The sequence below is a fragment of the Charadrius vociferus genome, unplaced genomic scaffold, assembly GCF_000708025.1.
Source record: "Charadrius vociferus isolate BGI_N301 unplaced genomic scaffold, ASM70802v2 scaffold2125, whole genome shotgun sequence".
Taxonomy (NCBI): domain Eukaryota; kingdom Metazoa; phylum Chordata; class Aves; order Charadriiformes; family Charadriidae; genus Charadrius; species Charadrius vociferus.
The window spans coordinates 38344-49173 of NW_009648402.1; the positions used below are offsets into that span (position 1 = coordinate 38344).

General features: G+C 57.2%; 1 protein-coding gene across 1 annotated transcript in view; it reads right to left on the reverse strand.

Moving 5' to 3' along the window:
• Nucleotides 1–10645, reverse strand: part of DNMT1 (DNA (cytosine-5-)-methyltransferase 1) — a 13101-nt gene extending 2456 nt beyond the window's left edge. The window contains exons 1-26 of the mRNA XM_009885372.1: nt 10514–10645; nt 10143–10413; nt 9796–9868; nt 9430–9520; nt 9267–9307; nt 9070–9121; nt 8635–8718; nt 8433–8542; nt 8225–8343; nt 7953–8045; nt 6758–6909; nt 6491–6678; nt 5796–5985; nt 5497–5594; nt 5231–5378; nt 4995–5110; nt 4603–4804; nt 4378–4511; nt 4065–4238; nt 3217–3438; nt 2378–2570; nt 1868–1958; nt 1003–1137; nt 538–820; nt 293–434; nt 5–78 (exon numbers count right to left, since the gene is read on the reverse strand). Coding sequence (XP_009883674.1) covers nt 5–78; nt 293–434; nt 538–820; nt 1003–1137; nt 1868–1958; nt 2378–2570; nt 3217–3438; nt 4065–4238; nt 4378–4511; nt 4603–4804; nt 4995–5110; nt 5231–5378; nt 5497–5594; nt 5796–5985; nt 6491–6678; nt 6758–6909; nt 7953–8045; nt 8225–8343; nt 8433–8542; nt 8635–8718; nt 9070–9121; nt 9267–9307; nt 9430–9520; nt 9796–9868; nt 10143–10413; nt 10514–10645 — 3608 coding nt within the window. The remainder of the gene's footprint in view (nt 1–4; nt 79–292; nt 435–537; nt 821–1002; nt 1138–1867; nt 1959–2377; nt 2571–3216; nt 3439–4064; nt 4239–4377; nt 4512–4602; nt 4805–4994; nt 5111–5230; nt 5379–5496; nt 5595–5795; nt 5986–6490; nt 6679–6757; nt 6910–7952; nt 8046–8224; nt 8344–8432; nt 8543–8634; nt 8719–9069; nt 9122–9266; nt 9308–9429; nt 9521–9795; nt 9869–10142; nt 10414–10513) is intronic.
• Nucleotides 10646–10830: the final 185 nt, after the last annotated feature.

Below are 10830 nucleotides of genomic sequence, written 5' to 3' on the forward strand. Positions count from 1 at the left end.
CATGGGCAGCTTCTCGCCGGGAGCTGCGGCAAGGACGATGGCTCTCCGCCGCGTCTGGGCCACACCGTACTGGCCAGCCTGGGAAGAAAGGGACAACTCCTGAAGGGGCTGGAGCATCCCCACATCCAGTCTGTGCCCTCCAAGAGCTGGGAACGTACCCCAAACCACCCATGGAAGCCAAAGAGCAATGCAACCAACTGCTCCTTTGGAGGGAACGGTTCACGGTGGAGCCAGGTGAGAGGAGAAGGGTTTTCACCCCAGTTAACTGTCTCAGGGTCACCCACCCCCCTACCTGTAGCACCCCGAAGGTGCACTGGTAACCCATGCGGACAAGGCAGCGCAGGGTGAGCTTCAGCACCATGGAACGCTTGAAGGACACAAAATTCCTGACATTCTCCAGAAGGAAGAACCGCGGTCTGTAGTAGTCGCAGTAGCTGCGAGGAGGGAGAGGGACATGTGAGCAAGGATAGAGCAACATTTGAAGTAGGGGTCCGCATCCACACTCCAAAACAGCTCCCCGCCACCTCCCCTGCTCACCTGAGGAAGGAGACCACCAGGGAGTTCTTGAACTTGGAGTAGGTGCGGGAGTTGAAGCGGTTCATGCCGCTGAAGCCTTGACACGGGGGACCACCGCACAGCATCTCCACATCCCCCTTCTGCGGCAGCTTCTGCCCCAGCGAGTTGGTCTTCTCGCCGGACATGACCAGCTTCAGCCGGACGTTGCAATCCTCCGTGAAGACGGTTGTGCCGGGATTGTTCAGCCGGAAATCCTGGGCGGCCGGTTCCCACATCTCGATGGCCCAGAGCGTCTCCGACACGCCTGGGGAGACAAAGCGGAGGATCTTGAGCCTGTGCAGAGGAGCAGAGCGCTGGCTCGCACCCCCTGATCCGGCACGTGCCGAACACAACCGCCAGCTCAGAGGAACTGAGCGGCCAGAGCTGATGCCTGTCTCCCCACGGGCTCCGCTCAGCACCCACCACTGTCCCTGCTCTGCCGCTCACCTGCCTGGTGGAAGCCCTCTGACAGCCCTCCGCAGCCAGAGAAGACATCCAGGGTCCGCAGCTTGGGGAGCTTCAGCTCAGCCGGCTCCTGCTCGCTCTGCTCGCAGCTCACCGACGACTTCCCTTTGCCTTTGCCTGCAAACAGAGCCCCCGCTCACATCAAAAGGCAAAGTCATTTCCTCCTCTTAGTGCTTACAAGGCAAATTCTTCTCCCCCTCTGCAGCAGTTAAAACATCAGCTTCAAGCACCTTTCTACCCCTTAATTGTTTCACCACCACTGCCAGAATACGCCCTGGCATTTGGAATGGAAGCCTCTCCTCTTTTCCTCCGCCCCTGTGTGATCTCTTTCCATCCAACACCCCGTGGGCGCAGGCAGACAGTTTCTGAAGGTCAGACGGGCGCAGCGATAACTCGGAGGGCAGCTCCCCGTGTTAGAAGCAGGGTTCAAAGCCCTACGCTACCGAGCGACCAACCCTTGGCAGCAGGTTGGCAAGTGAAAGGCTTCGAGATCTCTCAGACACCAGGTGCTCTCAGCTGCGAGGTTGTTTTTTTTTTTTTTTTTTAAAAAAGATTAGATGCCTTAAAAACAGAGCTGGCAGGTTGGCAAGTGAAAGGCTTCGAGATCTCTCAGACACCAGGTGCTCTCAGCTGCGAGGTTGTTTTTTTTTTTTTTTTTAAAAAAAGATTAGATGCCTTAAAAACAGAGCTGCAGACCACATCGCTGCATCCTGCCAGAGCATCGGAGCAAAGAGGAGAGCACAGGAACATCTGGTCGGCAGCATGTCTTATCTCTACTCAGCAGCATGTAACGGCAGACATGAACCAATTCACCCACCTGAGACCTCTCCCCCCAAAGCAGACTTACCTTTCCCTTTCCCCTTCCCCTTCCCTTTATTGCCCGAGCTCCGAGCATGGTTGGGAGGATCTTCAAAGCTCTTGGTTTTTGCGTTGTAAGCCTGGGGAAGAGAATGAGTGCAGGACACTTGAATATAAAGAGCTTTTCTAGCTCAGGAACAGCCAAGGTATTGCTAACACCCTATCGGGGCTCTGAAACAAAGGGCAGGACACAGGCGCAGCGCTGGGGGCTGCAGAGTGCCCATCACCTCCCTCTCCATTGCCTCAGGGAGCCAGGGTGGCCACCCAAGCGTCCAAATTTGCCCCCTCAGCTCCATAGGGAGCAACCACTCCAGCCAGCTCCTGATGACACTCAGATTAAAGCTTCCCTTTGCATCCAAGACTTATTCCATCAGGCGACTGCAACGAGCTACAAATTCTCGCTCTGCGCAACGGCTCCTCTGTGCAAAACACACATGGAGAGGCAGGACAGCCTGCAGCAGGGACACGGCCAGACCCCGCCGAACCCCGGCTCCCTCACCTCCAAGAAGTAGAAGCGGTCGAGCCCACCGGCGGAGTAGTCCTGGATGCTCTCCGTCAGATCCTCCCCATACACCACCGTGCAACGGCCCTGCACGGCACGGAAGTCGACTGTTGTCTCCTCGTCGCTCCAGTACAGGAGGTTGATGTCTGCGTGGTAGCTGGCTTTCATGGACTTGTGCGTGTTTTCAGGTCTGCAGGAAAAAAACAAAGCATCCGGATCGGGGAAATGTTTTCAGCAATATCCTCACCCTGGTCCAGCCTCCAGCGCTCGCACCATTCTGTGTCCCCTGAGAGAGGAGGGTTTGTTTCCTCCGGCTGCGCACGTTCGCTGGCATGGCCTGGGCACAGCACCAAAGGGATGATTCGTTTCATACCAAAGGGAGGTTTTTTTGCGGGGTTTTCTTAGAGGGAGTTGGCAGTGGAGCTTGTAAGTGAATTTAGAGGCAAAGAGTTCTAAATCGAGGAGCTTTTAGGCTCGAAACACACGGGTCTGAGTGTCAGCACGTTCCTCTCCCGCTGCCAAGGCTCCTCACACGCATCCCTGCGTGGTGTGGGGGAGATGACTAAGAGCCTGCAAATGTTTGGGTAAACACCCACACCCTGGGACGGCGTTGGCGCTGCAGCTCAGCACCAGGTCTGAGCCCACATTGCCGTGGCCGTAAGCCCCTTCGAGCAGTGCCCACACTGCACCAACCCACCACGCCGCCGTGCTCGAGGCACCTGGCTCCAGCGCGACCTTCAGCTGATGGCACAGAGCTTTTCCTGGTACCCGAGACCTCAGGTGAAGCCTGCAGCCCGCTCAGGGGGGGCTCTGCACCCCCCAGCAGCGCTGTTCACCTGTAGAACTTGTAGATGCGCAGCTTGATGTCAGCCTCATTGGGTTTGCCGTTGCTGCGGATGTTGCAGAAGATCTCTTTGATGCGGCCCACGCGGTAAGGGTCGGGGGCATCCAGGTTGCTGCCCTTGATGTACTCCGAGTATTTGCGGTAGTGCTCCGGGTGCAGCTCCTCATCCACCGCCTCCTTTTTGGGGCGCTTGGCTGGGCTGGCGGGTTTCATGCTGGGAAGAAGGGGAGGGAAGAAGGTTGAGGTATCCCTTTCTCTCCCCCCCTCAAAAAAAAAAACCCCTAGCAGCAGAGAACATCCTCCTCCCGCATCGCTGCCTAGCGTGCCTGCTTCCTCCTCTTCTGCTCTCCTCGGCGCAGGGTAGGCACCGTGCCTCCTGCTCCGCAGCACGAGCGTTTTACAGCCAGATCATCGCATAACTGTGCACGGCTGCAAACCAAGGCGCCTCCACCTTGCTGCCCCAGCCCTCTTCCCAAAGAGGTTTGCCATTTCTCCTCCTGTAATTACAAGCAGCAGGCAGGCTCTTGTTTCACCTTTCATCTACCCGGCCTTGTTCTTTTGAAGAAAAAACGACGCACAAAAGGATTCTGATTCATCTGCCAAAAGACGGCAGCTCAGCGATCGGGATCATCTGATCAAAGAGAAATCGCTCAGTTTAACGACGGGAGGTGAAACTGAAGTTAGAGGCACCTTTATTTCTAAGCTAAGCTTTTGGAAATTAGGGGGATAGGTGCTTCATTTACAGGTGGGATTCGCTACCCAGAAACTATGTCCTCTGCTACCAAAAGCTTGACCGAAGAGCATCCTGAGAAGTGCTCACAGTGCCCTGCAAGCACCAACCTGAAGGAAAAGGCTTCTGGCAAGAGGTAGACGCCATCTCCCACCCTGTACTGCACTCCGTTCTTGGTAGCCATGGCGTAGAACATCTTCCCATCCCCTTCCTCCAGGGGCTCAGCCACTTTGGGTATCTCCTTGTGCCTCACCTCGTCCAGGCGCGTGCAGCTCATGCAGAACCTGCAGGAAGGGGGACAGCAGAGCGTGGTGACAGGGGACCCTACTGAAGCTGGCTGTGATGCTGCCGGGAGCCAAGAGGCTCCTGCTGCCCATTTTGGGCAGAGAACATCCCAGAAGCTGCCGCCCTGCGCATGCTCACTTGTATTTATTGTCTTCCGTGGGCTGAGTTTTCGGTGGGGATTCGAACCGAGCATACTCCTGGTCGTACCACATCTGGTAAAAGTAAGTTCTCCCGTCGTCTTCCACCATCTTGATCTCCATGTCCAGCCCGCCCTGCTAGGAGAGAAGTGTTCACCGGGATCGGTGCTGCTGCCTGCACTGCGCCTGGCTCGGGCCAGCTGGGGTTTGCAGGGCTGTCACCCACCTCCATGGACCAGTTCTCCGAAGGTGCCTTGTAGATCACTTTGACTTTGCCGTGGATGTAGGAGAGCTGCATGTCCTCGCATTCATCCACCAAGAAGAGCTCCAGGGGGTCAGAGGTGGCCCCCAGGACGGTGTCTGAGCCGGGGCAGAACCAGTGTGCGTGGAACATCTGGCCGCTGCTGTCCTCCCACATTGCTGTCACCCTGAGGGGGAAGGAGCCAGGGTTATGAAGCACCAGGAAAGGCTGGAGCTGCTCTGAGCCTTGCCACAGCTCCTCAAACAGCAGCACAGCCAAGCAATTAGTGTTCTCTAATTGGGAATGCCAGCTGTCCTCGCACACGTCCACCCCAGCAGGAGCAGAGACTCGTCCCCTTCAGGCACTGTAGCACCAACCTGGCGAGGTAGAGGGGCTTGGTGGGATCGTCGGGGCTGACGGAGACACAGTCTCCCACCTCCAGGGTCTCCGAGTCAATGCAGACCCTCTGGTAGTAGTCCTTCTTCCCATCGCTCTGCAGAAGTGGGGGGACAGTGGAGAGAACTGATAAACCCCACACCGGCGAGCGATGCAGCCCCCAACGCAGCCCGAGCACCCACCCCAGCCCCGGCAGCGGGGCCGTGCCCAGCCTCACCTTGATGGGCTCTCCCACCCAGGAGATACGACTCTTGTTCTGCTTCTTCTTCCTACCCTGCAGCATCTTCTTGGGCGATGGCATCTCGGGGATGTTGTCATCCACCTCCTCGTCCTCATCAGCTTCCCGCACAGCCAGGTTGGGACACCTGGGGACACAGAGCATCACTGCAGCACAGCACAGCACGAAGAAGACCACGTCCCCTCTCTCTGGAGGTGGAGAGGACTTTGGCAGGAGACATCGCTACCACCGGTGGGGGGACACACCTCCTCTGCAAACAAGCCTGCTTGCTCCGTCCGCTGCCCCCAAACTTCACCATGTTCTGGCAAGCCTTGCACTTCCCACACTCGGGCTGCTGGCAGACCTGGAGCAGGGAGAGGGGACGGGCTAAGCACAGGCAGACGCAGCGGAGATGCCCTGGGCAGGAGGGACACGGACCGAGGGGAGCGCGGTGGCCTCAGGAAATCACTCCCCTGCCCCATGGGAGCAACCCCAAAAGGGGCCATTAAGGTAGGATGGAGGGGATCAGGTCACTTCGGCTCCACGCCAATCCCCGCCTCGTTACCTCGCAAACGCCGCAGCGTCGGCGCTTCATGGCGTTCTCCTTGTCGTCTTCCCTCTCGTCCTTCTCGATCTGCTCCGAGAAGAAGGTGTCGAAGATGAGGTACACCAGCTTGGTGGTGGTGGCTTTGGTGGGACCCTTGTCCTTGTCTATTTTGGTAGGGTGCCGGATGGCTTGCCGCCTGACGGCTCGCCTGCAACCAAGGTGAGAGCGGTGAGAAGGGACCCTGTGCCTCGTATCGCTGACAGCTACAGCCACAACAAACAGCCTGGCCCCCGGGGAGGGTCCCCAGGGAAGAAAGCTCTCCCCAGGGCACCCAACAGCCGAGGACCACAGTGGGATACCCTAACAGACACCCAGGCACATCCCACGGCTGCCACGGCAGCCCGAAGGGATGCAACAACACGACAAGGAGCAAAGTCAGGCTCCGGGGACCCAACCCAGCACCTTTCCTCCCTTGGGGCAGCATTAGGCAGAGGGGTTTCCCAGTTTTGGGAGGATTTCTGCTCCGATCTCCCAGTGCTGCCTGTGCCACTAAATCCTCAGGTTGTCCCATCTGAGAACAAGCAAAAGGGATTTTTTTCAGGAGGATCCCCTGTGAAAAGCCGATGGGAATCCAACCCGCCGGGCTCCTACGGGACGCTGCAAAGCCAAGTGCCCCCCAAAGAGAGCGTCTCCGTGGGGGACACGGGGCTCACCTCTTCCCCAAGGTGACTCCAGCCAACTTGATCAAGTCCCTCATACAGGGTGTGATGAGGACGGGGGGTTCGTCGCTGTCCCCGGCTTCGTCATAGCTTTCCACCTGCTCCACCACGAACTGGGCATGCCGCAGGAGCGAGTCTTCTGTGAAGCGGTTGAAGTTCAGCCCCGCGGGAGGTACGGTGGTCTGCGAGGAGGGGTCAGGTTAGGGGAAAGGTGCCAGAGCAACAACCTAACCCCAGACGGCGCCGCCATCGGATTTTCACCTCGATTTTGTTGAGCAGATCCTCGTAGCTGACGTCGCGGTTGTTCTGCAGGAACTCCACAACGATTTTGCTCATGTAGATCTTCTCTTGCATGAGGGCGAAGATGGGAGCGTACTCCTCGCTGGGCTCCATCAGGATGTAATCCGCGAAGGCTGCGGCGGAGAGATTGCGGCGGGTGGTTAAATACCAGGGAATTTAGCGGTATTTAAGGATGAGCCAGGACTGCGGTGAGTGGGTCCTGGAAAGGGGAACGACCAGCCCATCCACGCTGCTGCAGCACCAGGACCTAAGCATGTAGGGAAGCTCTACCACGAGCCAGGACCCACGGTCGCTCAGCTATCGCCACCAAAGCGAGGGGAGAGGGGACGTGAGGTAGGGAACACTATCCACGCAGTAGCCTTTTATTTTTCTATTACCTAATTAGAAAGCAAAGACAATCCAGTTTGGGCTTTTTTCTTTTTTTTTTTTTTTTTCCTGTAACTATAAACTCCATTTGCTGATGCACAGGAGAGTGAAGTCCTCCTCTGATATCACCAGGTTATTGGAAGGGTTCCTTGCAGAAACGGTGAAGGGAAAAAGCTTTTCAGCCCCCAAATATCAGCCTGCTTCCCCCCCAGTTTTCTAGAGAGTGAAAAAGCCAGCTGGGACACAGAGCCAGGGGCTGGCCGGGACTGGGCGTTCCTCCAAGCCCTTTCTCAACACAAACCTGTCCAAAAAACCCGGGGAGTAGAGCAAGAAAGCGACAGAGCCCTCCGACGCGGGCCAAGAGGTCAAGAGCAATGAGAAAACCCTCCGAGAGCGACACTGAGCCATCCCCCGCATTGCGCCGAGAGCTTCCCGCAGAGCGGGGAGTGGAGGACGGATCCTTTCTGGGAATGGCTGGGAGGGAGACATCCCCTTCCAGTCACCTTGCTCGTCCCAGCTCCGTGCAGGACACCACTGGCAGCCGCGAGCTCAGCAGGAGGTTTTACACCCATTTAATACAAGCCTGGGTGCTGCTGAGGCTAAATAAACCCAGACAAGCTTCGGCACGGTCCTCTACCTCGCCACGTGCTTGACGGTGCAAGTTCCCAGCAGCGGCAAAATCCACAAACCCAAATAAAGCTCCTTCACCAGCCGAACACGCAAGCAGAGACTTAAATCCTAAGCCACGCACGCTCCCCAAGCCCAACCTTCCCGTTCCTCGCTCACCCACCTGTGGTGAAGCCGATCAAAGCCTTCTCCCCTCCGTCGAACCCCGTGATCCACCAGGCATTTATGGGTCCCAACTTCTTGGCTCTCACCCCACCTGAAAGCGAGAAAACTCCAATTTCGGTCTTCAGTGCCCACCCCCAAAACCAAAAGCAGCTGTGGGTGACAAAGCACCACCAAGACCCAACTTCGTTTTGCACGTGGTGTTGAGCTGAAATTTCAAGGTGACAAACCACCATCCCCACAGCCCTGGAGGCTTCTCCGTGTCCGACTCACCGTCCAGACAAGGGTTATCGTCGTAGATGGGCTTCACAGCACCGCTGAAGTACAGCTCGATGTTCCTCTCGATCAGGCCGGTGTCAAAGGGGCACAAGTGACCTCGCTTGTCGTAGACACTGGCAAGGAACAGAGGTTGTAGTTTGACATGTCTCGTGGGCTTTGCAAATCCAGCAGGGTTTTTATAGCCCGATTTCCTACATCTCACCTAAAAGAGGTGACTTTGTGCTGCGGCAGGTCCTCGTAGCTCTCAAAGCCATCTTCGTTAGCGTCGAAGATGGACAAGCGCTCATCCGTCAGCATTTCTGGCTCCTCCAGCTGAACGAGGGAGAGAGAAGGCCGTTTAACGAGTGTTCCTGTTAGCCCGACAGCTCTCCTCGGCCCCGGAGAAGGAGCATTAAATCCCTTACGGCGTCATCGGGATCCCCTTGGAAGAATTTGAGGTCAGGATCATCAAGGTACTGCCTGCAGTCGACGCACTTGGGAGGGGTGGTCTGCAAGACAGGGGAGACGGCGTTGGCTTTTCTCTCTCCCCCCCAACCTCCCTGTGAGCTTCAGCCCACGCTCAGACTCAGAGCTCCTTCCCCAAATTGTCCCGTTCGTTAGCGCGACCCTCGTTTTTAATTCATCCAGGCAGCAAAACAGCAGCCACCGCTTCGAAAGCGGCCCAAGCACATCCAGGCGGTGCTGCTCCCCACCTTGCTGGGGGGAAGCGTTAATTTTTGGACGCTGGGTAAACTGGAAAAAGCTTTACCTTTCCCTTAGGGAAATTTAACGGCTCTTTGGAAGAGTTAAAAGAATAAAAAAAGCCCCCAAAACGCTGAGATGGAGGAAAAGGGACTTACTTTAGCAGGTGGTGTAGTTTTAACCTGAGTAATTTCATCTTTTATCTCTGACCTGCAGGTAAGAAAATACAAAAGGGTGAAGACACAGAGCAGCATAACATCATCGTCCTCCTCCTACTAACGAGGCCACAGCGGAGGGAAATGGGCACCAACAGGCACCGGCACCCGAAGCAGGGAACGCTCTCCTTCCTCCTTACCCTTCTTTGGTTTCGATTTTAATCCTTTTCTCATCTTGTTCCTTGAGGGACAAAGGAAGGGGTGTAAGGGGAGGCTGGAGAGCACGACGCCCTCCAGGCCAACACGCTCGACTCAGCAAAGCAGCCGGCCAAGACCTCGGCTACCAACGGCACCGGCACGCACCTTCTCCTCCAGCTCCTCTTCCTCTTTCTCCACGCTCATCACCTCCTGCTTCACTTCCCCGTTCACCTCCTCCGATTTCCGTTTGTTGGACCTGCCGGTTTCGAAATGGAACGGATCAATCCGAAGGTCCGATGCCACGAGGGTTTGGGGTGTAGGGGGGGAAAACGAGGGGCTCCCCCAGCACCAGCAAGAGTGGAGCTCCCTGGGGAAGCGCCCGGCAGTTCCCCAAGGCCGGTCTTATCGGCAACCGCAAGTTTTGGGATGGAACCCATCAGCCCAGGATGGTGGAGAGAGGAAGAAGAGGGTGAAGGCTCCTGGGGGATGCGGTAAAGGAGGTGCAAGTCCCAATCCCGCCACCGTACTGACCCTTTGGAGAACATGCTCAGGATGGTCGGCTGCCGGCCGGAGCTCCGAGTAGCCCGGGAACTGGCGGGAGACTCTGTTAGGAAGAAGATGGATTGCATTAAGGAGGGGGACTCGCCACCCTGCTCCTCCCGCAATACCCCATGGGGCCAAGACCATCGCGGGGGGAGCAACAGCACCCTTCTCCCTCCACCCCATCATCCCCGAGCAAGGCAAGGAGAGCCCAAACCCCTTCCCGCTGGGATCCCGCTGGGAATCACCATGTTCCCACTTGGTATTTAATGATAATAAATGATTTCATTTAAGGAAAAGAGGATGGAAAACCAAGTCGCTCCCGGTGCCGCCGTTACTTTTGCTTTCCCCGTTGGATCGGCTCCTCCTGGCCTTGCGAGCCCGCGGCATGGGGACCGACGAAGAGGAGGATGAAGAGGCGGCTGCTTCTTCCATCTCCATGGCGCTGTCTTCTTCCCCATCGGGTCCTGCTCTCTCCGAGTCCTCGTCGCTCCCATAGGCACCATTTTTGGAGCACCCGTTGGACGCCTGCACCAGCGGCGCTGCATCTCCATTCTCCGCCGAGAGCTCTTGGTGCAGCAGAGCTTTCACCTTGGCCAGGTACCTCTCCTGCGAGGGAAGAGCATCGGTTAAACCGGTTCCGGTGAGCCGTGCCGCCAAGGAGCCGGCACAATCCAACCCACCGGCTCACCGAAAACCGGGGTCTCACCTCCGACAGCTCCTCACAGCGGAGTTTGGCTTCCAGCTCGCTCAACTGATTCTGGACGTCGGCTTGGAGGAAGCCATGGATGAGGCTCAGCTTCTCCTTGACGCACTCCTGCGGGGACAGAGGGGACGGCATGGGGTGGGCGGCAGTGACGCTCCCCGCAGGGCTTGGCAGAGCCACGTCTCCGAAGGCGATTGGGCTGAGCCGAACTGCCGGTCGCTCCAAATCCAGGCGCCGCTCACCCAACTGGTGGGGATCCTCCCGATAGGAGGTGACGGCAGTTTTTCCATATGACAACGGACAGCGCCGACACCGGCGCT